This window comes from Felis catus, chromosome A3 (assembly GCF_018350175.1).
Source record: "Felis catus isolate Fca126 chromosome A3, F.catus_Fca126_mat1.0, whole genome shotgun sequence".
In the NCBI taxonomy this organism is placed as follows: domain Eukaryota; kingdom Metazoa; phylum Chordata; class Mammalia; order Carnivora; family Felidae; genus Felis; species Felis catus.
Window position 1 is genome coordinate 8,044,061 of NC_058370.1, and position 27,709 is coordinate 8,071,769.

At 44.2% G+C, this 27,709-nt stretch overlaps 1 protein-coding gene and 1 long non-coding RNA gene across 5 annotated transcripts in view; one reads left to right on the forward strand and one right to left on the reverse strand.

Moving 5' to 3' along the window:
* DOK5 (docking protein 5) overlaps positions 1-14,294 on the reverse strand; it is a 153,115-nt gene extending 138,821 nt beyond the window's left edge. The window contains exons 1-2 of one of the 3 annotated variants that reach the window (XM_006929650.4): positions 13,391-13,825; positions 6,822-6,932 (exon numbers count right to left, since the gene is read on the reverse strand). In XM_006929650.4, the coding sequence (XP_006929712.3) occupies positions 6,822-6,932; positions 13,391-13,456 (177 nt within the window). In that variant the 5' untranslated portion in view covers positions 13,457-13,825. Of the gene's footprint in view, positions 1-6,821; positions 6,933-13,390; positions 13,826-14,168 lie in introns of those variants that run through there. The other 2 variants (XM_045053473.1, XM_045053472.1) reach the window with 2 other exon arrangements.
* A 151-nt stretch (positions 14,295-14,445) lies between these two features.
* On the forward strand, positions 14,446-25,813 carry LOC109497914. 2 transcript variants are annotated; one of them, XR_002154361.3, is made up of 4 exons: positions 14,446-14,661; positions 15,306-15,411; positions 16,087-16,259; positions 25,418-25,813. It is a non-coding gene; the product is annotated as an uncharacterized LOC109497914 (long non-coding RNA). The 2 variants fall into 2 exon arrangements; XR_002154360.3 differs by having other exon boundaries at positions 14,446-15,411.
* The last annotated feature ends 1,896 nt before the right edge of the window (positions 25,814-27,709 follow it).

The window sequence follows — 27,709 nt, forward strand, 5'->3', positions numbered from 1 at the left end:
GTATACATATTACCTATTACAAGGAAAAAAAATCAAATAAAATTTAATTTTAAGGGGGTCAATCTACATTAACTGCTGTATTCCCTGATACTGAAGGTGCAGACTTCATACCAACAACAATTATGAGAAATTCTAGAACATTCTACCATTGAGGCATAAAATCTGCAACAAAATTAGGTGGGATATAAACTGAATATCCATTCTATTATTCTGATCTGCAGCAAAATCAGGGACTCTTTCAGTCAGCAAATATTTAAATTTTTTTCATGTGTATTTATTTATTTTGAGAGAGCGAGAGAGCGAGCGAGAGAGAGACAGACAACACAAGCAGGGGAGGGGCAAGAGAGAGTGAGACTCCCGAACAGGTTCTGCAGTGTCAGCACAGAGCTCCACACGGGGCTCGATCCCACAGACTGTGAAATCATGACCTGCGCTGAAATCAAGAGCTGGGCGCTTAACTGACTGAGCCACCCAGGTGCCCCCGGGTCGGCAAAACACTGAACTCACACTATGGGCTGGGGATACACAGTGAACAAGAAGGCTAAGGCCTTTGGCCTCATAAAACTTACACTGTAGTGGGAGAAGAAATAATCTACCAAAAAATTATGAAGAAAAATATCTGGCACAAATGTTAAGAAAATGTAAATATCCTGTGCATACTCTCAAATTAGAACAATGTTCTAGAGGGATGTGAGGAAAAGACTTTTTAGCTGTAGCGGTCACGGCAGGTCGTTCTGAGGCAGGAATTCTAAAGTTAAGATCTGGAGACCAAGAGAGAGCCAGGCAGCAGAAAATCAGAGAGGAGAGCCATTAATGGAGATCTATTCAAACTGATGAAGACCTCTCAGGGCAAAGTCCCCAGAACACGTTCCTTTCAAGCCTCACCTCCCACCACATTTTACATCTGAATTCGCGGACTCTGAGAACTAGACTAGTTTCCTAACATCTCAGTTTGGAGCCAGTGTTGGTAGAATACAGCCCAGGCTCAAAAGGTGGTTCTTGGGCAAATCAGCTAAAATATCTGCATATATGGGGGCGCCTGGGTGGCTCAGCCAGTTAGGCGGTCAGACTTCGGCTCATGATCTCACGGTTCGTGAGTTCGAGCCCCGCGTCAGGCTCTGTGCTGACAGCTGGGAGGCTGGAGCCGGCTTCGGATTCTGTGTCTCCCTCTCTCTCTGCCCCTCTCTGTCTCCCACTCACACTCTGTCGCTCTCTCCTTCAAAAATAAATAAACATGAAAAAATTTAAAATAAAATATCTGCATATTTACAGACACCTTGAACCCTGAAGAGACTGTTCATAGGAAACCTCAGTTTTGCTAGGGGACTCAAAGAGGTGTGATTTCTTCAAGGTTTTAAAATAAATTTCTTTTATTGAATTAATATGTGGCTTTAAGATCATAAACTGCAGTTTTAGACTTTAATTGCTTTCCTAAACGGTGAAAGTTGTATGAAGGGAAAGCTCAGAATTCCTACTAGTGTTTCAATTTAATTTGAGTCAGTCTACCCATAGGACAGACTTACTTCTCTTTCTATTAACCTCTAAAGTATTCGCTGTTACACATAAATGAAGAGAAGACAAAATAAGGGCTTGGGCAAATGTGAGATATATTTGGGGAGGGGAGATTTAGGGTGAGAAGTGACATATATACTATGCTACATTATGGTGATATCTGATAGAAGTTTTGTGTTTTGAAAAATTTTTTAACATTTATTTATCATTGACAGATAGAGACAGAGTGTGAGCAGGGGAGGGGCAGAGAGAGAGAGGGAGACACAGAATACGAAGCAGGCTCCAGGCTCGGGGCTGTCAGCACAGAGCCCGACGTGGGGCTTGAACCTGTGAACCGCGAGATCACGACCTGAGCCGAAGTCAGATGTTTAACTGACTGAGCCACCCAGGCGCCCCTCGGGTATAAGTTTCTTAAGAGGATGGTACTGAGTACATAGGGTATTTTTTCTAAGGACCCGATTTTTAAGCTATCTGTACAAAATCAAGCTATATGACAACTGCACGTTTTACGAAGAAGGGTTACAAAACCTACTTCAGAAGAGAAGGACAACTATCCTGAGTCACGCACAGGCCGCCATTTGGATTCGTGCGGTCCCTAAGAGCTCACCACCTACCTTCACTGTTTGTGCCATTTCGTGGATATGAGTTCATTATCCATTAAATAACTTCACTTTGTAGATTAAATAAGCTTATTTAAAGAGGAAGCCACACACTTTTATCTCAAATGGAAAACCAATTATCACTAGAAGTTAAATGTAAAATTTCATGCAATATAAAGTTAATGAATACAATAAAACAGAAGATTGCCACTCGAAGCCTCTGCACCCAACGGTGGCTCCTTCTCTATTAAAAGGCCTTCAGGTTATCAGCTCTTTGAGATGAGTTGAATAAGAAACAGTGCTTTTATTCTCATTTTATGATTCAATGTTGTTTAGTGCCCTAATAATTTCTTTCTCTCAAGATATACAATTCCCACATTCGGAGACCACGGTGAGAGTTAAGAGACAAGAATACTCTGGTCAGGCTTTCACTCAAAGGTCTGCCATTTTGTCAATATATTCAACTCTGTATTTTCTAAGATGGCGTTTTAGAAACGCCAAGTGGCTCAGTCAGTTAAGTGTCCCAACTCTCGATTTCAGCTCAGGTCGTGATCTTATGGTTGGTGAGTTCGAGCCCCAGGTCAGGCTCTGCACAGACCATGCAGAACCTGCCAGGGATTCTCTCTGCCCCTCCCCAGCTCGTGCTCTCTCTCTCTCTGTCTCTTTCAGAATACATAAACTTTTAAAAATTAAAAATCAAAAAATAATAAAATTCGCAGCAAGAGGAAAGTAAAATGCCTTCTGTTTTTCATTACAAAAGCCATGATTCTTCTGCTGAGGTATGAGTGAATTAATTTTTACCAGCTTATTGTTCTGAAAGACAATGAACAACAAATATCACCTCAATCTTTCAACAATAAAAAAATAAAACTCAACATTATCGCCAGTCATTAAGTTCCTACTACTGTAAGTCACGAATAGGGTTAAGAGTTTGATACACTTACCTTTTATGAGAAGTGTATTATTAACCTTATTTATGTACATGATGAAGCAAAATTTCAGAAAGAGTATGCAATTTCCTCAAGGCCATAGACTCAGTAAGTGGCCAAGTTGAGATCCAAACGTAAGTGTCAGTCCCAAATGTATGCTATTTCCACCATGGAGAAAACAGTGCATCAATTCAATTATGAAAGAGAGACAGAGAGGGAGGGAGGGGAAGAAGCAGAAGAAAGAAAGAGACAGAGAGAAAGAGAGAGAGAAAGAAAGAAGGAAAGAAAGAAAAAGAAAGAAAGAGAAAGAAAGAAAGAAAGAAAGAAAGAAAGAAAGAAAGAAAGAAAAGGAGAAGAGGGGAGGAGGGGAGGGGAAGGGAGGAGAGGAGAGAAGAGGAGGGCAGGGGAGGGGAGGGGAGGGGAGGAGAGGAAAGAGGTGTTCCAGCACGATGTGTGGAAACTATAGTCAAGATTATCTTAAAATTCATAACAAAATGCAATGGAACTAGAATACCTAAAACAATTTTGAAAAAGAAAAATAAAGTGGGAGGAATCCGTCTTCTCTGTTTCCAGACTTATTGTATAGCTACACATATAGACACATAGAGTCATACTGCTGCACATATCTGGGCATACGGAGCAGTGGAACAGAATACGGGACTTAAGAATAGAAACACCTAAATATGCTCGGTGGAGAAAAGACAGCCTTTTCAACAAATGGTGCTGCAGCAATTGGCCATATGTAGGCAAAAAATGAACCCAGACCTAGAAGCACACCTTCTACAAAAATTAACTCAAATTGGATCATGGGCTGAAACGTAAAAGGTAATACTATAAAGCATCTACAGAAATATACGTGGAATCTTGGTCTGGACTAAGTGTTACTACCGAAAGCATGACCCACAAAAGCAAAAAAGGAATAAACTGGACATCATCACAACTAAAAACTTTTGTTCTGGGGCGCGTGGGCGGCTCAGTCGGTTGAGCGTCAGACTTCAGCTCAGGTCATGATCTCAAGGCTCGTGGGTTCAAGCTATTCGATGGGGCTTTGTGGTGGTAGTGCAGAACGCACTTAGGATTGTCTGTCTCCCTCTCTCTCTGCCCCTCCCCCGCACGTGCACACGTTCTTGCTCTCTCAAAAAATAAACACACATTAAAAAAAAAAAAAAACTCTTTGCTCTATGAAAGACCTTGTTTAGAAGGTGGGAAAGACAAACTACCTAAGCTACCTACTGAGAGGAAACATTTGAGAACCACAGGTCTGAAAGGACTGCTATCTCGAATATATAAAGAACCTTCAAAACCCAACAGTTACAAAATAAGCAACCCAATTAGAAAATGGGCAAGAGACATACACAGGCATTTTACCAAAATGTAGGTCCACATGGCAAATAAGACATGAAAAGATGCTCAACATTGCTACCCGTTAGGGAAACGGAAATCAAACCCACAATGAGATATCACCACACATACATCAAAATGTCTAAAACAAAAAACAGTGGGGCGCCTGGGTGGCGCAGTCGGTTAAGCGTCCGACTTCAGCCAGGTCACGATCTCGCGGTCCGTGAGTTCAAGCCCCGCATCAGGCTCTGGGCTGATGGCTCGGAGCCTGGAGCCTGTTTCCGATTCTGTGTCTCCCTCTCTCTCTGCCCCTCCCCCATTCATGCTCTGTCTCTCTCTGTCCCAAAAATAAATAAAAACGTTGAAAAAAAAATTAAAAAAAAAAAAAAAAACAGCGAGGACACCAAAAACTGGTGCCATCAAATGCTGGTATGGATGCAGAGAAACCAGATCATACGCTGCTGGTGTGAACACAGAATGGTACAAACACTGGGAGGAATAGAAATACTAGACATGCAAATACCTATAATACCACCCAACAGTAGCACTCCCTAGAGTGCCATTTACCTAGAGGTATGAAAACCTATATTCCAGCAAAAATCTGCACACAAACTTTTATATCTGCTTTATTCATAACAGCCCCAACCTGGAAACCACATTAAATGTCCTTCAGCAGATGAATGGCTAAGCAAACTATGGTCCATCCATTCCATGGGATACTATTTAGCAATAAAAGAAGGAATGGGCGGGGCACATGGATAGCTCAGTCAGTTAAGCATCCTACTCTTGGTTTCAGTCAGGTCATGATCTCTTGATTCGTGGGTTCAAGTCCCATGTTGGGCTCTGCATTGAGCGTGCAGCCTGCTTGGGATTCTCTGTCGCCCTCTCTCTCTGCCCCTCCCCTGCTCGCTCTCTCTCTCAAAATAAATAAACATTAAAAAATAAAAAACAGGAATGAACCATGACAGCCACAATAATCATGGCAATTCCAGAGAAGTATGTGGAATAAAAAATAAATAAATAAATAAAAGGAAATCCCCCCCAAATCCCAAAAGGTTACATACCTACGGTTCTACTTATAGAATATTCTCAAAATGGTAACATTATAAAAATGGAAAACAGATTCGTGGTCATCAAGGTTTTAGGGCTGTGGGAAGGGAAACAGGAGGAGAAGCTATAAAAGGGCAACAGAAAGGACCCTGTGGTGAAGGAATGTTCTATCTCTTGGCTGTATCCTGGTTGTGATACTATACTATACATTTCAAGGATGCTGCCACTGGGAGAAACTGGGTAGGAGAGATTCCAGTGCATTATTTCTTACAACTGCATGTGAACCTACTATTATCTAAAGTTTGGGGCACCTGGGTGGCTCAGTTCATCAAGTGTCCGACTTCGACTCAGGCCATGATCTTGTGGGTCACGAGCTCAAGCCCCGTATGGGACTTTGTGCTGACAGCTCAGAGCCTGGAACCTGCTTTGGATTCTGTGTCTCCCTCTCTCTGCCCCTTCCCTGCTTGTACTCTGTCTCCCTCTCTCTCTTTCAAAGATAAATAAAATAAAATAAAATAAAATAAAATAAAATAAAAAGATCAACAGCCTGGGTGGCTCAGCTGGTTGAGCATCCAACTCTTGATTTCATCTCAGATCATGATTCTAGGGTCGTGGGATCGAGCCTCAAGTCTGGCTTTACATTGAGCATGGAGCCTGCTTAAGATTCTCTCTTTCTCCTTCCCTCTGCCCCTCTCCCATACGCACGCACTCTATCTAAAATAAAAATAGAAATAAAAACAAAAGTAAAAGTAAATAAATAATAAAATTTAAAAAACGTTCCTTTAAAAAATGAGACAGTTGGGGCGCCTAGGGGGCTCAGTCGGTTGACCGTCCGACTTCGGCTCAGGTCACGATTTTGCGGTTCGTGGGTTTGAGCCCCGCGTCAGGCTCTGTGCCAACAGCTCGGAGCTTGGCGCCTGCTTCGGATTCTGTGTCTCCCTCTCTCTCTGCCCCTCCCCTGCTCATGCTCTGTCTCTCTCTGTCTCAAAAATAAATAAAAACATTTAAAAAAATTAAAAAATAAGACAGTGGTTCTTAATCTTGTGGAAATTGTGGGAGGTGAGAGGCCTGGTGGGCAGGGTGGTCCAGACCTCCAAAGAATCTGATCAAAGTTATGAAGCACCACCCCAGGAAGGTCACCTGCACTCTATCCCAGAGCTTACTTAAAGGACTCCACTCATGAACACAGTACACACAAGCTAACATTTATGTTCTCTGGCAACCGGGGCATGAAGAGAGGCTTAGAACACTAGTAGAATAAAGACAGTCCCCCAACTACTCAGCAAAGATCAGCTTCCCGATACTTACTCAAAATTTAGCCATCTACATTCTAGAAAGAAGCTATTTTAACTTCAACATTCACACATATCCATGGCATTTCTAAACTCACAATTTCATTTTGAATTTCAGAGGAACACGGGTTGCAGGAGGGAAGCATCATCATCTCTTCCTGGCTTAGAATATCCAAAGGCTTTATTTCCACCCAACTCGAATCAAATTCCTTGAAAAAAGAGGAAAATCAAATTTGACCTCCCTCGTTTCACAAAAACAGAACGGGGAGATTTCTGCACAGATCGCTGCACTTCAATATTTGACCTGTTGCTCAGACTAATTCACCCTCAAGTACAGTGAATATGTTAACCTCGTGTTAACAATACAAGTCCAGGGGCGCCTGGGTGGCTCAGTCGGTTAAGCGTCTAACTTTAGCTCAGGTCATGATCTCATGGTGTGGGTTCCAGCCCCGCCTCAGGCTCTGTGCTGACAGCTTGGAGCCTGCTTCGGATTCTGTGTCTCCCTCTCACTCTCTGCCCCTCCCCCGCTTGTGCTCTGTCTCTCTCTCTCTCTCAAAAATAAATTAAAATGTTAAAAAAAATTGAAAAAAAAAAAAAAACAATATAAGTCCAAAAATAGACTGTCAGGCCTTCAGGATGGAGACTGGACCTCTTGATGGTTTATCCTGATCTTAACACTAGCATGCACTCAATAAATATGTGATGAATGATTAAAAAAAAAAATGAAATCAAATACAGCCCCAAATGAAAACTAAATTCTTAAAATATCCAAGATAAGGATTTTCCATAAAAATTACAAAACTACTTGAAAAATAAATATTTCTAGTCAATGAATGTATATGATAAAAAAATACATTGGCAGATGTAGGGGGGGAATCATCACATCAGGAATCCGGTTTATGCCTACATACAAAGTCACTAAATTGGCCGTTCTTTGCTTAATTCAGTTTTAAGGAGGAGGATGAAAGGTTGGTTTATGCATAATTAATCATAACATCCACCCGGCCCATCAAATAAAGATGACTAAAATACCGGCTGAAAAGCACTTCTCACACAGAAGCCGTAGAAATGGACTCACATGGGGACACTGAGTGGTCCTGACTTAGGCGTGTGTATCCAGTGTATAGGACCGCGAATTTCACTACTGCAGAGTTCAACCTCTTTCTCCTGAGGAAGAAAAACAGTGCTCCATGTATCTCACTGAATGGCTGAATGTTGATATTATGGCCATAACTCTGTCCAGGAACCATAAAAACGGTGGATTCTCTATGAATCACCTAGGGATCCCCAAACCCTAAATATTAGAGCTGCGTGGGCATAGTGGATCTGGTCAAATAGGGAAATAAAAGAGTAAGAAAATATTCTGCCTAAAATCTGGCCATTAACTAACCAATTTTTCAAATCCGTTCTCGAGAGAAAGATCCCCAAATTAACAGAAATTCCCCCTCGTCTGATGAGCTCATTCGAACTGAAGTTCCATGGAGAGGGGTTTCTCTGTCCCTGGTTACCTCTGTCATTTATCTAAGGCTTGTGAAAAATCTTACAAAGGCAAATATTCTTTCTATACCTAGCCTCACTGCCAACCAATATTTGTGCTTGTACATTAATTGTTGCACGGGTATTAAGTTTGTTTTGCAAACTAAACAGCAAGTTCTTGGAGAATGAAAGCTTATTGCAGTAGAAACAGGAAACATAATAACCACCTAACCATCATCATCGCTAACAGCACTGGTAGTGAGAAAGACGAGGAAGAAACATTAATTAGGGGGTCGCCTAGGTGGCTCAGTCGGTTGAACGTCCGACTTCGGCCCAGGTCATGATCTCACAGCTCGTGAGTTCGAGCCCCGCATCAGGCTCTGTGCTGACAGCTTGGAGCCTGGAGCCCACTTCAGATTCTGTGTCTCCCTCTCTCTCTGCCCCTCCCCAGCTCATGCTCGCACTCTGTCTCTGTCCAAAGTAAAAAAAAAAAAAAAAAAAAAAAAAAAACTTTAAAAAAAAATTATAAATAAATAAATAAATAAATAAATAAATAAATAAATAAATAAAAAGAAACGTTAATTAGGTTTCCACTGTGTCAAACCATTGTGTTAAGACCTCTGTAAGGATCATCTTTCAGGTGGGTATTATGAGTATCCTTATTTTTTGCAGAAGACTGAGGCTCGCACATGTTAAGCAATTCACCAAAAAGTCACATAATCAGTCGCTGAACAGGATTTTAACAGTCTCATGTCAGAGTGTATGCTCTTAAGCCAGTTTGCACTAATGGATTCATTCATTCATTTGCTCAATGAATCTTCATCAAGAAGACTGCTGATAAAGTGCTACACACCATTCCAGCACTGGGATTCAGCTCTAATTAAAAGAGAAGTCACAGCCCTCATGGAGCCTCCTGTGCTATTTGGGGGATACAGGCGATCAACACATAAAATCAACACACCAGTACGTGAGGGGATGATAAGCCTAGAGAGAAGCAATGGAAGGATTTGGGTGGGAAGGAGGAGGCAACAAATAAAATTAAGGATCTGGAAGGCTTCAGTGACCTAGTGGCATTTGAAGAAAGACTGAAGGAGATAAGGAAGCCATCCAGGAAGGGGGAAGCCATACTTAGGGGAACAGCATTCCAAGCAGAGGGAACAGCAGGAGAAAGGGTTCTCAGTCAGCATAGGAACTTCAAGCCCAAGGTAAGTCTCTTCCCATGAATTGCAGGGAAAGGGACTGGTGGTCTGAGCAGGCAGGGAGACAAATTAGGAGATTATTATAATATTACAGGGAGGCGATGATGGGGACTTGGACCAGGGTGGAAGGGGTGGATAACATGTGACACAGAAGGTAGATATATTTCAAAGACAGTGCCCACAGGATCTCCTGATGGACTGGTTGTCAGAAGGAGATAAAAGGAGACAGAAATGTGCCCGAAGTTTGCTTGTTTGCCATTTGCTTGCTTACTGGATTCTTTTTTACCAGGGCAACTAAAATTTTGGGACCTCTAGTGGCTGAGTTGCAGACTCCAGGAGAAGCCAATGTGGATGAAACAATCAAGGGTTTGGATGTATTAAGTTTGAAGACTCTTAGACATCTAGGTAGGGATGCAGGCTAGACAGGAGCAGAAGCTCCTGGTGTACAAGAACATCCAGAATGTATTTAAAGGCGAGTGATCGAGAGACTGCATGTAGATGACGTGAACAGGTCTGAATTTAAACTCTGAGGCTTACATGGCAATTACTGATTAGAAATTTTCTTGGTTGCAGAAGAAGAAACCAAGTGAAGAGAGTCATAGGATACCGTCTAAGCCACACACTTAGTCAGGTTAATGATGTGCAAATCGCCTGATTCGCCACCCTGCTAAGAATAAAATTTTTAGTGCCTTTTGTGGATTAGCCAGATAAGTATAGACAACTGTTTCCTCCCCCCGCTCCCCGCACTGCCAAAGCCCCCCAAATTGTGGCACAGACATTCCTCAACAAACACAGTATCCCGAGGACAGCTTGAGATCTCCATGAACAATGTAGATGAAGGTATGAGATACGAAGATACTGAGACTTTCAAGTTAAAGGAGTTGAATTTCATTAACCTTTTTGATGTTTACAGAAAAAAGTAAGTCTATACGTACAACGATTGCTTAATCACTTCAACTACAGAAGATCTCAACTAAAAGTGAGCGCTTATCTTTGGTCCATTTGAATGGAGACGGTCTTAAAATGTCTCCTGTCCCATTGTAAAATCACTTAAATCTATGGAATTTGTAAAAACCTCACCCAATGAAACCATCTAGAACTGAAAAACCATTTATGCCATGGGACACTTTTAGACAGAACGATATCTACAACCCCCCATCCTTCCTCCAACCCTAACTCACCTTTGCTTGTACCAAACAAATATTTTAATCAGAATCAATGCTACACTCTCATTAGATTTTCATAGATATCATCTTAGTCGATGTTCCCAACATTACGAAATCGTGTTCACTGCATAGATTAGAAAACTGAGGGTAAAAAAGATCAAGGCCAAGCTAACGAGTAATAGAAGCAAAATTGGCTCTCTTTCCTCCTTTTCCCAATCTGAGGGAGCATTCCTTAGCAGAACAGCTGCTCACCATGAAATGGTGTTTTCTTGTTTAATTATAAACCCTCCCAAACATGGTTCTAATCCACACACATTTGTCTGGATTCCATTAATGAAACTACTATGTCATATTAGTTCCTCAAGAAGCTTTTGAATTGCAAAGTCACGCATCACCCTCTAGTCCAACATGCACGTATAAGTGCCTACTCTGTACCAGACCTAATGCCCAAGTGCTGGCTGAGACTTACACATGCTACGTGCCATTCTAGGCTATATGCAGCCTGGACTAATACCGCGAACACTTCTCACTCTAGACAGAGGGTCTCTATGCATTTCCCGGAAGCGCTCTCCCCCATTGCTTGCAGGCTCCGTGAAAAGTTGAGTTCGCGGTGTTTTCTGGCAACTGTGGAATCAGCCTCTTTAGTTCATATAAATAAATTCCATCATCAAATCACTTAAAAAAATTAACTGGTGATAAAACTGGTGTTAATAAAGAAGACCGGGTTTTGTTGATTGTATCTTTGACCTTTCCGTGAGCAATAACCATCATTGCATAGATATTCTAAAATCTACTCGAGTATTAACACAGACAGGATGAATAAATCCTAGAAAAGTAGACTTCTCACTGGCACCCAATGTACTGCAAAATATAAAATGAATACAAACTCAACTTTATTTCCTTTCCTTCTGCTTCAAATATCTGTAAACATTGGCACACATATAGGACCATATTATGTCAGCTGTAATAATATAGAAAATAATCTCAATTACCATAAACTAGAAAGTTATGGTAACTAGTCTTTCAAATAAATCACCACGTGTCACAATTTGGCATAAACTCCGATCCTTATGAATAATTCACATTTTGCGCATTAATAATGCATGTCTTCTACCATTTGGAATGCTCCCTAACACAGAATGGATGTCTCTTATCAATTTCCTCAACTGACATGATGGAGTAAATCTAAAATTAGAACTGCATTTCTTAATGCTCCCTTAAGAATGGCAACAACTCGGCTGGCCCATAAGGTTATCAAAAATATAAAGCTCCTACTATTTCTTGCCTTTTGCCGGGGAGTCACTAGGTTAAGCACCCTAACAATAGTTGCTCCTGCTGCTGCTGCTATTTGCATAGCAGAAAAGATCAAGGAAACTTGCATAGGGCTGACAGAGACCGGTTAGCTCGGTTACATTTCTTCGTAATTATAGATGTATATACTCACAATAACACGGGACATAATTGCTAAAACATGGTAACCGGCAGGGGGAAAAAAAAAAAAGAAAGAAAGCAAGAAAGCAAAGGGTCAAAACCAAGCAGGCAAGAGTTTTTAATCATTACAGATGTTTCCTACCATCCTCCCTAGCTGATTACCACTGCGAAATTCCTTTTCAATTTTCAGTAAAATTATCTGGCACATAAAAAACTACAAAGACCAAGTAAGAGAAAGGTGGCAATGACACAGATTTGTAGAGAAAGACATTCAGTTTCTCACTGTAACTCCCAGTGTGGTCATTGCACATCATTGCTGATATTATCATTTCAGACATGACTAAAGTAAACTTTCTGCCCCTCCCCCACCCGAACCCGGCCACCCAAACACACACAACAAACAAAAACAGCGACAGTACTGCACACAAGGCAAAGAGAAAGGAGACAGCCTGAAATCAGGGGGTAAAAAAATCATTCCAGTGTGCTCCCCCGTCTCTGGAGAATTTCCTTCATCAACACTCAGTCTCAAAGAGAAGCAGGAGTTGTCTCTGAAGCCCTATCCACGGCGAGCAAGGGAAAGGGGGCAAAAGAGAGAGAGTTTTAAGGGGGGAGCCATCCCTATGCCAGCATCTGTCCCCTACAGGTGCCCTCGGGTTCATTCATTCCTGGGCTACGTGTTTGGGGAGCGCTTCCTCCGTGGCAGGTATCGGGTTCCACCCTAAAGAATCCTCCCGTTGGGCTCCCGCTGTGTTTTCAGGCAACAGAAATCCACCACCCGGGCTGAGGACCAGAGGAAATCCACCCCAGGCCGGCCAGGCCACGCCGCCTGTGCCAACACCTGGGTCAGAGGCGGGTCGTCGTCCGGGATTCGGAGCCCGAGGACACCTTCCGTTCGGCAGCAATCTCTGCCGGGCGGGGGTCGAAGGGGCTCTGACCCTGTCGGCACCGAGAGCGCCTGCCCTCTTTTCTGAGCCAGCCGCCCATCCCCCGGAAAAGTTAAGTTGGCGGCGAGTGGCAAGGGGGGGGGCACCGGGGGCCTCGGGCGGGCTCAGCACCCCCGGCCGGCCTCTCCGCTCTAACTCCCTTGGCTACCGAGAAATATTTATTTCCAGGAGACCGGCTCCAGTGGCCACTGAAGCCGCACACGCGGCCACCGTCGGAAAGCCGAGACGCCCGAGAGATAAAGATAGCTCCGTGACACGCCTAGACCCGGCCTCCCAGGGGCAGCCGCCGGCGAGGCGCATCTGGGCTGAGACAGCCACGGGGGCAGTTCGCCGGCGCGGCCGGGGACCTCCTTCCAGCCTCCAGGGATGCTGGCGACCGAGGAAGACAATTGAACGCGCGAGCAGCGAAAAGGGAAGACGGGGGGGGAAAAAAAAAAGGGTCGATACTTACCCCCAGGCGTCTGCTCCGGATCCTCACGTACCCTTGCTTCACTATGTCATTAAAATTGGAAGCCATCCCGGGCAGCCGGCGACCCCCCTCACCCAAGCGCGCGCACCCGAGGTGGCTCCGGGGCGGGTCAAGGGCCGGGTCGGGAGGCGGCGTGGGTGGGGGGGCGGGCGGGGGGAAAGTTGACCCGGCGAAGCTGCGGCGGCGGCGGCTCGGCGTGGCCTCAGCAGGCGCGCATCACTCAGTCCCCCAAGCCCCGAAAGTGGGCGGCCGGCTCGCAGCCACTTCGGGGGAGCGCGGGGAGCGCGGGGAGCGCAGCGCCGCGAGGCGAGGCTGGAGCGCCGGCGTCAGCTGACTCATCCGCCAGCCTGGAGGAGGAGGAGGAGCGGCGGCTGCTCAGGGCTCCAGCCCTGCCTCTTCGCGGGCCCCGGGGGAGGGGGTGGGGGGAGGAGGGGAGACAGGAGGAGCGGCGGGAGGAGGAGGGGGACGAGGAGGGGAGGAGCGGCGGGACGAGGAGGGGGACGAGGAGGGGAGGAGCGGCGGGAGGAGGAGGGGGACGAGGAGGAGGACGGCGGACGGGTGGTTCCCCCCCTCCACCCCCAAGAGGCGGAGCCGCGCGGGTCCGGGCGCCGGGCCGCGGCCACCCCCACCCGCAGGCGGACACACTCGGACGCGCTCGCACCCCCTCCCCTCCTCTCCCGCCCACCTGGTCCGCCCCGCCCCCCTTTCCGATCCCTCCCCTCCTCCGGGACCCCGGGCGCGCCCCAGCCGGCCCCCGCACCTCGCTGACGGCCCGCCGAGACAACGCGCCCCCTCTTCCCGCTCCGGTGGCCGATTTTCGGAGGAGAGGAAATTTCACTTTTTCACGGCCGCCGCCGACCCCGCCCCTGCCTTCAGCCCCATCCCCTTCCCGAGCAGGGCTGATTTCTACCTCCTGGTGCGGGTGTCTGGGGAGGCGGTGTTGCCATGGTTTGCCTTGACCTTGGCAAAGGAGGGGAGGGATACTGCCCTGGCTTAAGCTACGTTTGAGCTTCCTCGGGTTTCCTTGGCTCCCTGGACCCAGCCCTCGGTGATATCATTTGCCACATTTTCCTTGGGTGAGCCTGGCTTTCCCGCCTGAATGTAAGTTACCCAGGGGCTGACACCTGGCCTCATTCACATGTGTACCCCCAAAGCCTAGCCCAGAGCAGGTGCATGATAAATTCTTAGTGCCAGGCATGGCTCTAAACCCCAAGCACGGATTGCCTCGCTTCGACTCCCCTGTTCCTCATGAGGTAGGTCCCCTCCTTATGTAAATGCCAGGCCCATATTTACGCCCCAGCAGTCTAGCAATAGAGCTCACCCTCATAACCCTTAAGGGATACTGCCTCTAGAATAAGATTAAAAGGGGAGCAGATTCTACACTCACTGCCCCTGACTGCACCACCCTCCTGAAGCATGCTTGAGATGAGTTCATACCCACTGACATTTATTGGGCACCAGCCCGCTAGGCATTGTCCTAATCCTGTTAAAGGAATAACGAGATACGTATTATCCTGCACATTTTATGGAAACTAAAGCCCTGGCAGATGAAGACTTGCCCCAGGTCCCACAGGACAAGGACTGAAGGGAGGGGTGTGTGACACCCGCTTTAGGTCAACACTGTCCTATAGCCCTTCTGGAGTGCAGATGTCATGAGGGAGGGAGCCTCCCTCCTTTCCAAGGAAGGTCTTTTTCTCATCGTTTACCCTCTCCACAAAGGTAAAAAGACAGCATCAGAAATGGACAGTTGCTCCCTGGAGGTGACCAAACCAAGGCTGGGTGATCTCTGATCAGAGCTGCGGGGAAGAGGGTTCATTTATTGAGTGGACTATTTGACTTGATAAGATTTGAAGACCTTTCAACTCTAAGATTATATGAACCTTTCCTTTCTCACCAGGAACACGAGCTTTTAGTCATTTTGGTTTGGTGAGTGTCAGCTAAAGAAGAGAATCACCCAAGAATGTGTCATAGGAGGACTGAGACCGAGTTGGGACAGTCGAAAAGTAAATATTCCGGGAGGGGAACTCTTTGTGCTATATGGTAAATCATTAACTCTGTCATCATGTTGCTCTTTGATACAAATGATGTTTTAAGTTTGCATCTCTCGCCAAAGAAGGATGAAATGATAACAATCATTTGGAGAGTTCTTTTTGAAGGCTTAGAACTTAAAAAAAAAATAGTGTCCATGGTTGCTATGAAATAAATGTATTCGTGGAAGGCATTTGTCCAACACATCATTTGTAGACCAAATCAACAGTATCATAGACACAAAGAATGAAGGAATTGAGGCATAAGGACCTAGAAGTGAATGGCTCAAGATAAAAGAAATAATTACTGACAAAACCTGAAACTGAGAAATCCATCCCATGATAATTAATGTTGAGTATAATTGACATCCATAAATAATTAAGCTAGATGTGAGGAAACTAGAATCAAACTAGAAAATATCAAACTAGGGGCGCCTGGGGGGCTCAGTCGGTTAAGTGTCTGACTCTTGATTTCGGCTCAGGTCATAATCTCACAATTGTGAGATTATGTGCTCAGCTTATAATTCTCTACTCTCATCTTAAAATTCTCTTTCCCTCTCTCTCTGCCCTCCCCCAAAAATTAAAAAAAAAAAAAAAGGAAAATATCAAGCTAGCTGTGAAGAGACAAGTGATTTTTTTTTTTAATTGCAGGAATGAACCCAGAATACAGTTTTATTCATTTGGTTTTGGTTAAGTCAAACTGTGAAACGTGGAAAATACACAGACTGTACTATTCACAGGATGAACAGCCACTTGCATTTGTCCAAAATGTGTAATACACAACCACGGCAGAAGAGGAAAGGAGGCATTCAGAGATACGCAATGTAAGTAGTGCTTACAGAGTTGCACAGTGCACAACTCACACAACTATACACTGCCAAATGGACATACAGTCCCACACAATTCAGTTTCATTGGGGATAAGGCTGATATGAAAAAAAATCATTATTGCAATCCCTATTTTTAACTCAATTTCCAACACTTCACACTTCTTATTTGTAGCATCTATTTCTGTTTCCTCAGCATCCACACTCCCTTCTGCCAACAGTGATTATCATATTCATCTTGAGTATACTTTATCCCCTTCTCCCGGTGTGGGTCTAAGGTGGGAGAGTAAGAGTTCATTGCATTAAAATGAAATGAATGCGGATCAAAATGAATTCCACATGGTAGTACTTCTCTCCTATTTGGGCATCTTGTTGATATGAAACAAAACTGTGTCACGAATTGAAATAGAAGACTGTAACTATCGCACTGCAGAGCCAGAAATTAATCCCAAATTTCCCTACTCCAATATACTCAGAGTGGAAACCCACTGTAGCTTGAAACATGAACAACTCATACCATTCCCTCTGTATTCCATTCAACCAATGATTATTATTGCTATTATTATTATTATTATTATTATTATTATTATTACAAAGCTCTTCGGGACAGAAAACTATGTGCAGAAATTCAGAGGCTTCTGCACTTTTCCAGAGTAGGTAGGTGATGGGTTCCCACGCCTCCCCCAAAAAGGTTGTACTTACACCAGCTACCACAAAGGACCAAGGCAGAGGCTGAAATGGCACTTGTCCAATATCTTTACCAAAAATAGCTTGAGCTTTGGCCCCATTGCCTGCTGCTCTCAGTGGGAGAGTCACAGAAATGGGCAGCCTTTCCTCTGGCAAGGTAAGCCAGTGCTAATAAAAATGAGTCGGCTATCACTAAGGAGAGAGGTTGTTTGCTGTCCTGCCAGGTCCCCCTCCACCAGTCCTTCCCCACCTAAAGGAAGACAACTTGGAAGATGACACAGAAATCAGGTAGAAGGAAACCTGGGAACAGAGCTGCTTCTGTTACTCATTGCTTCCTTCCTGCATCCAACAAATAATGACTGAGCACCTGCTATGAGCAGAGATTGCCACACACACACACACACACACACACACACACACACACACACACCACAAAGACAAACAAAATCCCTATCCCCATGGAACTTATACCCCAGTAGGAGAGAGAGAAAAAAATAAGCAGATAAACAGCTTATAAACAGCTATAGTTGATAGCAAAAAGAACATGAGTGTTGTGCTACATGGGGAGTGATGAGCAGCCTTACTTTCAGTAAGAAAGAGTCAAGGAAGACTTCTCAGAGGAGGTGACATCCAAGCTAAGACAGGAACGATGGGCAGAAGCTATGGGAATCATCAGGGAAGCGCATCCCAGCTAGAGCCAAGGGCACTGGAGAAAGCCGAATACAGGAAAGTTATAGTTTTAAAATATTATTCTGTCTGATGAACAAAAAATAGATTAGGAAGATTAGGAGGACTGAACCGGAAATGGTGAGACCATCGAAAAAATCTACTTCTAAAGACCTGGCACCCAAAAATCTTTAAGGAAAGAGAAAAATGAAGCTTCCGCTGAGAATGTAAATGTTTTTAAATTTTTTAATGTTTATTTTTGAGAGAGAGAGAGAGAGAGAGACACAGAGCATAGGCAGGGGAGGGGCAGAGAGAGAGAGAGGGAGACACAGAATCCAAAGCAGGCTCCAGGCTCGGAGCTGTCAGCACAGAGCCCAATGCAGGGCCGGGACCCACAAGCCGTGAGATCATGACCTGAGCTAAGTCGGAGGCTTAACCGACTGAGCCACCCAGTTGCCCCGAGAATGTGAATTTATACTGATTGATACAACTGTTTTGGAGTGTGATATCTATCCAAAATTTTTAAACTTTTGTAATTGCTTATCCAGTTCTATGCATGCAGAAATGCATGCAAAGGCACAAAGATTTAGTTACAGGAATACTCACAGCAGTGGTATTTATGACAATATGTATATTTATCTTAACTTTATAGAGCCATGTGTTAATATAAAACGTATGCATCTAAATATATATTTTACATGGAAGCGGGTATATACGTATCACCAAATTTCTGAAAGAACTGTAATCAATTGAGTACAATCATTCCCCACTAAACTCTGCTTATTGAAAAGTTATTTTTCTCAACCCGAATGAAATCTCCAGAAGGTCTCTGGCTTTTTGGGCTACTACTAGGTAATAAAGAGTCCATTTCAGCCTAATAGCCATATCACACTGAATATCATTCAAATTAGGTTTTGTCCCTTACCCCAGTTGGGAACTAGGAGCTTGGGGGTTGGGAATGGCTTCTTCACTGATTTTCTGACCTGCCTCCTCTCCTCCATAATGACTATGGGCTTCTGGCTTCCAGGAGACTGGAGCTCAATGGGAGAAGGAAAGGCTAGAACACAGGAGAGGTTTTTTTTAAGTACTTTTCTTAAGTTTATTTTTTTTAATTTTTTTCAACGTTTATTTATTTTTGGGACAGAGAGAGACAGAGCATGAACGGGGGAGGGGCAGAGAGAGAGGGAGACACAGAATCGGAAGCAGGCTCCAGGCTCCGAGCCATCAGCCCAGAGCCCGACGCGGGGCTCGAACTCACGGACCGCGAGATCGTGACCTGGCTGAAGTCGGACGCTTAACCGACTGCGCCACCCAGGCGCCCCGAGTTTATTTTTTTAATTTGACAGAGGGAGAGAGAGGGAGGTGGGGGTGGGGTGTGTGGGCAGAGAGAGAGAGAGAGGGAGAGAAAGAATCCCAATCCCAAGCAGGCTCTGCATTGTCTGTACCCCACTGGGGGCTGGAACTCATGAACCCAGAGACCATGACCTGAGTCAAAATCAAGAGTCAGAGGCTTCACCGACTGAGCCTCCCCGACTCAGGCTCCCCACGGGCAAGTTTTCCTTGCTCCAAGTTTTGCCTTGGAGTAGATGACCTCTGGGCAACAGGTATATAATATTTGCTCTTTCTCTCACAGAGCTTTTGTGAGTTCCTTAGAGATGCTAAGAGCTCTTTCTTCTCAGTCTGGCTGCTCTTTATTCCACCCCAGGGTCTCATGCTCCAGGGTTTTTGCCCTTCCAGGTGGTTCTGTTGGTGCATCTATTCTAAGACAAGCCCTCCCTGGCCAGAGGAAAAACTCACTCAGTGTTGGCCCTGCCAGTGAATGATGAGCCCACTCCCGGGGCACCCACTGCTTTTAGCTCTGTCGTGAGTCAAGGCAACTAGTTGACTTCAGGCCTTTACCTTTTGAATATTAAGGAGTGGGTCTAACACCAGTCCTTGTGTCCTCGGTACTTGAGACGACTCACTTCTAGCCTTCTAAGTGATTCTCTTGAAAATCACTCCCTTGCTATAAAGTAAGGGGAAATCCCTCCCTTCCTTGTCTCATGGGCAGGAGAAAAGCAGCTCTCTGCCAAAGAACCAGCCTCTTCAAACTCTTGAACCACAGCGTCTTATTTAGGCTGGCGGTACGTGATCAACTCTTGCAGACAAAATGGTTTTGAACTCTCTTTTTGCAACTTCTGCACAGATAGTCCAGCACCTTGCTTTAGAATGTTTTCTATAAGTTTCCCCCACTGGGCTTTTGAGGCTTCTGCTGAAATTGAGTCAATAGGAAGAGTCACATTTAGCAATAGGTTACAAACCCATATCAAAACCATTAAAATGGGTATAAAAGACATCCTCCTCTTATTCGTTCATCCAACAAATATTATCTGAGCCAGGCTGGCGAGGCACTGAGGAGCCAATGAAGCAGACAGAAAAAACCAGACTGAGTTTGTGGAGGTGACAATGCACCAGGAATACAAGCCTTTAAGAAAATACTCGGGGCGCCTGGGTAGCTCAGGTGGTTGTGCATCCGACTTTGGCTCAGGTCATGATCTCAAGGTTCATGAGTTCGAGCCCCACGTCGGGCTCTGTGCGGACAGCTCAGAGCCTGGAGCCTGATTCGGATTCTGGGTCTCCCTCTCTCTCTGCCTCTCTCCCGTCACACTCTGTCTCTCTCAAAAATAAACATGAAAAAAAGTTTTTTTAAATACTCAAATTATTTTGAGTGAAATTATGCACAGAAGAAAGTTACATGGTGCTGTTTGGGGAAGGATAAAGAAACAGGACGTGACCCCTTTGGAAGACGGGGGATGGAGAAGTCAGGGAGCTAGAATAGGGAAGGAGAAGGCACTCGCCCCTGAGGGAGGGTAGAGAGGGTGGTGGGGAGAAGGACAGCATCTGCCAGTGTCCCAGACAGAATATATGGCACATTTAGAACAGAAGGTGGTTAGGGGAACTGGAATTTGGAGAATGAGAAGAGAGTATTGGGCGATGAGCCACAGAGGATAAGAGGGTTTCTCGGTATGTTATAAATGATCTATGAGGTAGGGTCTGGTTTTTTAAAAACTTAGTTGTTGTTGTTTTTTAAACAAGGTTGAATATATCTACAGTAAAATACTAGCGGTGGTTATTATTTGTTGTTGGGAGTATTAGATTAACTTTCTCCTGTGTGCTTTAAAATAAATAAAAATAAATCCTAGGGGCACCTGGGTAGCTCAGCTGGTTAAGTGTCTGACTCTTGATTTTGGCTCAGGTCACGATCTCACGGTCGGTGAGTTTACGACCCGCGTCAGCTCTGTGCTGATGGTGCAGAGCCTGCTTGGGACTCTCTAGCCTTCTCTTTCTGTCCCTCCCCCGCGCGTTCTCTCTGCTCTCTGTCAAAATAAATACATAAACTTAAAAAAAATCGAAATGCAATTTTTAAAAGTAGGATGACTCTTTCTGCACGGGTGGACCTCGTATCTTGACTTTTATAACCAAGGCCACAAAAGCAAACATAAGCCTCTAGTGAACTTGACTGGACCACAAAAAAAAAAAAAAAAAAAAAAAAAAAAAAAAGTCTTGTGATCATGAAGCTCTTCCAGATATTTGAGTTTCTTTCCTGATGAGAAGAGTGTTCCTCTCTGTAGGTCAATGCAGAGCCAACCCAGGAAGATGTAGGCCGACACATGAGAAAAAGACCGAGAGAAGTTAAGTACATGATGAAGGCCCTTGGCATTTCTAGAGCTCCTTTTCAAAATGTAGCATGTATCATGCAGTGGTTTGTACAAGAAGATTAGAAGGTCAATATTCCAGAGGTCTCCTCAGGGCTGTTCCCCTAGTTCACTGAGTGACTTTGGGCAAGCCATTAATTTCTCCGGCCTCATAACCTGATCTGGAGAACAGAGATAAACGGCACCAGCCTCACTGCCACAGTCTGTTGAAGTCCCTGGATGGGATGTGTGAAGAGGGCAGCGTCTTATGTTGAAAGTGCTTTGCCGATGCTAATTAATCCTCGCAGCACCCCCATGCCCTGTCATATCGTCCACTTTTCACAGCTGAGGGACCTGAAACAGAAAGCCTGAGCAACTTGTCCAAAGACACAGAAGTCTGCATCAGAACAGGGGGGATTAGCAGGCGACAGCAGTGGCATCCGAAGAGGCAAGATTTTCACTTCACTCATAAAATACGATGAAATTGCATCTGGAATGTTTTCATTTTGAAGACATAGTTTCTGTGTCAGTGGATTATAAGGCAAAGAAAAAAAAACAGTCACATTTGTGTGTGTGTGTGTGTGTGTGTGTGTGTGTGTGTGTGACCCATTTGCAGTTTTAGGGACTCCTTTCTTTGGCTGGTGACTGTAATTAGCTGCACACAGCAATTCTACCTCTATCTCACTGGCCAGAGCTTAGTCACATGCCCTGGGCTTCACAAAGAGATGGGGAAGTGGGGAAATGTAGGTTTTATGCAAGGCAGCCACGAACCAGGCTAAGTGTGGGAGTCGACGGCAAAGGCAGAGGGCAGCTTGCTCGAGGACTGGATCAGTTCTAGAAAACCTGAGGGCACGCAGTGACCCGTAAGGAAGCTACTGGGGACCACGAGGAATCTGAACATCCTGACATCTTCACATAGCCTCAGGCAAATTCACAGTCCTCCTAACATTATCCCCCACTGGTATTTCCTCTTTCGTCAGTTTCGTTTTTTTTAGCTGAAAGTAGCATAAAGCTCCACCTCCGGAATCTCAGATCAAAGGCTAAGTTTATTGCTGTAGTTTACGAAATCTAAGATGCCGCTAATTTCAGAGTGCACTACCACTGTATGCACTAGGAAGGAAGAAAAATTACTTCTGGCTTAACTTTTCAGGTCGATGGCCGGCCACCAGAGTTTATTAAAGCTTTACGGAGGTTTAACTGTCATACAGCAAACTGCGGATACGTAAAATGTGAAATAAGTCCTGACATGCGGGTACACCAGGGAAGTCATCCCCACAGTCAGGATAACAGACATATCCTTCATCCCCAAAGTGCTCTCATGCCCCTGCTGTCTCGAGCCACCACGCTCTGGGCTAGGGTAGCCATCATTTTGCAATATATAAATGTTTCAGATCAACACTTGTACACCTTAAACTTAGGCAGCATAATATGTCAATTACATCTCAATAACTCTCAGGGGGAAAGTTGTATTTTTTTTTTTCCTGTACTTATTTCACTACAACTTAGCCAAGACCTGCACAGCTGATGCATGTCGTTCATTAAACTGCTGAATCACACTCCATCATTTGACAGGAGCACATCTTCTTTCAACTCTCTCTACTGATGGACATCTAAATTATTTCCGTTTTATCCCATTACGAGCAATAGGCATCAAATTGTTACGTCTAAAATATGAAATAAGATCATCATCATCATATCTTTTAAAAAAAAAAATCTAAAATCGCTGACAGTCACTGACACTCAATATCAAAATTCTTGAAAACAATAGCTGCTTGTGGGCTCTTTTTATGAAATCAAATACTCAATAGACCTTCTAAGAAGCAAGTGCAATAAAGAGTCTGTTTTGCAGAAACTCTGCAGGGAGAATGAAAACGAAACTAATATATTTTAAATATTTCTTTGATTTCCCCTGTTAAGCTTCAAATTGTAACTCTTACATCAGTCTATTTAAATAACTGCAAACATATAACCATGAATGATAGAGGCAGGAACATGCAAGGACTCTGCATTTAGTATTTTAGCTCAAAGGGTTGCATCTGTCCTTCCTTATGAAGTGACTTTAGCAAGATCATGTTCCGTTTGCACGTAGAATGAAAGCCCCATTCCTCCTTGTCCTACAAGGTCACACCTGCCCCTGGGTCCTCATCCACCCCCTTGACATCAGCTACTCCTTGCCCCTGCACACCTCCTTCCCATCCACAAAGAACTTCCTCCTGTTCCCGAGAAACACCAAACTCACTCCCACCTCAGCGTCTTAGCATTTGCTTGTTCCTTTCTTTGCAAACTCCTGCCTCAGATTTTCGCATGACTGACTCCTTGTTATTATGTATCAGCTTGTGTCACCTCCTCTGAGAAGCCCTTCATGACCTCTGAATCCCAATTAGCATGCTTCTTCTAACCAAATCACTTGCCTTCATAAAACTCTGTTATTTTGTGCAAAATACTAAATGACAAATTTAGATCTCTTGTCTAATGATAGGTTGGCATGCCTCCTGTCTGTTCCCCACCTTCTACAAAACTGGGCGTGAGTAGGAACCTTTCTGACTTGTCCACTATGAGCCCCAGTGCCTGGGACGATGCTGGCACTGATGAATGATTGAATGAATGAATGAATGAATGAATGAATGAATGAATGAAGTGAAATTAAAGCAAAAAACAGTGCCTGCAGGCTATCTGATACTACATGTGCCCTGAGATGTTGAACGAATGGTGGAAACCTAAAATAACGTCTGCATTGCCATTGCTGTACCTTCTCGGGTGCGAGCCATTTGTAGGCAAATACATCTCACGGCATTGCCTTCAATGAAGACAGTTAAACATCAATGGAGCACTCAAGGTACGCTTGTTTGTAGAGGTGTTCGACGCTAAAAAGAAAGAAGTCCAAACAAACAAGCAAAAACAACCAACAACTATGGACTTTGTAGTCCAACAGATTTGGTTCAAATTCCCACCTCACTACTTACACTGTCTCTGAACTAGTATTTCCCCACCAGGGCAATTTTGTCACCCAGGAGATATTTGTCTGGAGACATTTGGACTGTCATAACTGTGGGGTGAAGGGGACAATCTGCATCCAGTAGGTAGAGGCCAGGGAAGCTAACTAAATATCCTCCCCGCAAAGAATTACCCAGCCACGATTGCCACCATGGATGAGAAACCCTGCTCTCAACAAATTGCTTAATTTCTTTTGTATTTTATGTTCTCATCTGCAAATTGAGAACAGACCATATCAACCATGTAGGATTACTGTAGAGATTAGGAAAAATGTGTTTAAGGCTCAAGTCTGGAGCATGGTAAGTCAACAAGTAAACATTATGTTTATTATGAACATCACATGTTATATTGTTTATCATTTCTCTTTATTAGCTGCTAAGGCATGAAGCTCCTTCTCTGGCTGGAGATTTCCTTCTTCTCTTGGAATCCTCAGTTCCTAACAGAGGGGCTGGCACTGAGCAGATGCTTAATGTGGCCTCAATTAATTAAACTAAATCCTGGATTGTCTAAAACATCTGAGACTTAGCTCATCTTATACTTTGTCCCTCTTTCTTAAAATTAGTTTGATCGCTCTAGTCAGTACTGTCCCCTTTATGATCAATTTTTTATATTATTTTCTCATGAATCATTTTGTTGTCCTCTTAAGTCAAAATTAAATCACAGGACATGAAAATTAATGATCTGGACCCTGATCTGCCTTTGCCTGGCTTATAGACAAAGCGGATGCAGCACACTGGCCTTCTTACTACTTCTTGACAAGCCAACCAGGTTTCTGCCTCAGGGCCTTTGCACTTCTGGCTAGAATGCTCTTCTCTCTGGATATCAGTGTGAGATCTTAATGTTCCTTTCTCTGGTTATCATGGGGTTGAGTGTTGTTGTATTCTTGTTAGTGTAGTCTAGATAACATATTCTAGATAACAACTTCTTTTAAGTGTTACAAAAACCTTTTGGCCTGGGGTGGTCTTTTCTTTTTCTTTATGATGTCTTCTCATGAACAGAATGGAATCAAACTTCACCGATCATTTCTTTAAGCTGGTCATGGGAGCGTCTTTTTAAAGAAACCTCTCAGGATCCTAATGTCATAAAATATTTTCCAACGTGTTTTTCCACAAGCTTTAAAGTTTTGCTTTCACAGGGAAGTGCTTAATTCATGGCGAATCGCTGTGCTGCGGCAGGTTGGAATCCGGTTCATCTATTTCTACGTGAAACCGCTGGCAGTAGCCCTCTTTGCACATCAGTCTACAGTGTCGCACCTGTTACAGCTCCAGTTTCCCGATGTGGGACAGCTTCTGGACCTTCAGCTATATGCCTGTCCCCAACCCTAGTGATCATAGCTTTGTATCAATTTTCTTCCCTCATCTAAGGCTGCCCCTTCTGGTTTTCTGCTTGTTTTTCCCCCCTCAGGTCCCTCTCCTTTTGCTATGCCATAAATGCTGGTGTTCTTAGGGGTTCGGTGCACTTGTCTCTTACTTCCTCATTCTAGACGCGATCCCGTTGCCATATGCTCCCCAAATACATGCCTGAACTATGACCTGTCTCCCAAGTTCTGTAACCGTACGTACAAGAACAATAGCCCACGCATGCTGAGTACACACTGGGTTCCAAACACAATCCAGGAGCTCACGGCGCATCATCAGCTCACCGAATCCACCAGCAACGCAGCGTGGCAGGGACAGCTGTCATGACCCATAGTCACCAGTGAGAGAGCTGTGGTACAGAGGTTAAGAGACTTGCCCAAGGTCTCAGTGCCAGTGAGTGGGGGCAGGCAGGCTGGCGACACCATGGACAGAGCACAGCACACACTCAATCTGTATGTTCTACCATTTACTGGGGTGCTCTAGCCGGATGTCCCCAGCACAGGTCAAACTCAGTGTGTCCCAGTCTGAGCTATTGTTAGTGGGAGTTTTCCAGTGGCCTGAAAGGGACTGAGCACGTGTATATACACACACACACACACTCCTGCATCTGTATACTCATAGGAAAAAATTATTCAGATGTTTGCTTTTTATTTAATTTTGTTAATATTCAATTTATGAAGTTCACAAATTAAAAAACCTATTTGCTAAACACACACACACACACACACACACACACACACACACACACACAGAGGAGAAACTGGGTGAGGGGTACCAGGGACCTGTCTATACCATTTTTCCTTTCTGTAAATCTTTATTCCAAAATAAGTTTAAAAAAATCTGGTTTTTCCTTTTAACTTTGACTGTAAAAAATTAGTATTGTGTTTATCAGTCTTGCAGAATTCAACCTTCACTTCTAAAGAGTCTTTGAATGATGTTTGGCTCATTTTCAAGCTTAAACACTTTTAAACATTTTAAACTGTATTTATGAATTTAATATATTTGATTTCCTTCTTAAGTACTTCACCTGCGTACCACAACATGTAGACTCTTCCCCAATACAAATAATTTTTATGAATTTTAAACAGGTAAATACTGCGAGCCTTAAAATCTTCTGAAATATCTCAATGCATAGTAAAATTTAGTTATAAGCCTAAATCAATTCTTCATGGACTCTTACTTTTTTCCTGTGAGGCTACAACTTTCAACTTGAATAGACCAAATTCTTTTAAATTCTGTAAGTATATTAAAAAAAAACCCTAAATATGTAACTAAATGTTAATAATGTGGTTTTGATTCTGCTGAACCTGTCTACTCTCAATTGCCAGGCTCCCTGGCTTCCGGGAGGCATGGAGTGCAGGAAGGTGAGTATCAGCCCATTGAATGCAGGCGAGGATCCCAATAGCATGACATTCCAGCTAAGACAAAAACAGCTATCCTTACGCTGCGGTCCATTTGAGCGATTGCCTATTCTGCTTGCTGGAGGTTCCTAATGCCGGGGACACTGTCTGATTCTTCTCAGCAATATTTTTGGTCCCCATAAACTTCGCGCCTTAGAGTTGCTTTGTCGTGGGCCACAGAAAATAAGAAAGATGGCGTGCCAAGTCACATGTGCCACAACCCTAGATTCCAGTCACGTTGAAGATCCTAATTCTGCCTCCTCCCAGAAGTGCGGTCCCCCACTCTGCTTGCACTCGTGATTGAAATCTGCATTTCCCCAGCCCTTGATATCTGTCAGTACTTTCCATCTAGGTCTGAATACCAGTGGATTTGTCAGGAATCCTGAATTCTTGTCCATGCGTTCTCTCCTCGGACGATACAACCCTCACTGATACTCAAAATGACATCCCTTTCCTTTACGTTTGGCCTTCTCACATCGACTCGGGGGGCCATTCTCTTGACCCCTTTGTACCCTTCTACCTTTCCCTCCAAACCTCCACAGCCCTTCCCACGTCCCACCCGACTCACTCTCAGTACCTGGCCTCTCGTAGCACACTAACCACAAACCACACGCTCTTCCTTAATGCTGCTTCCTCCTACATTCTCCCCTCAACAGTTCCTGATTTATA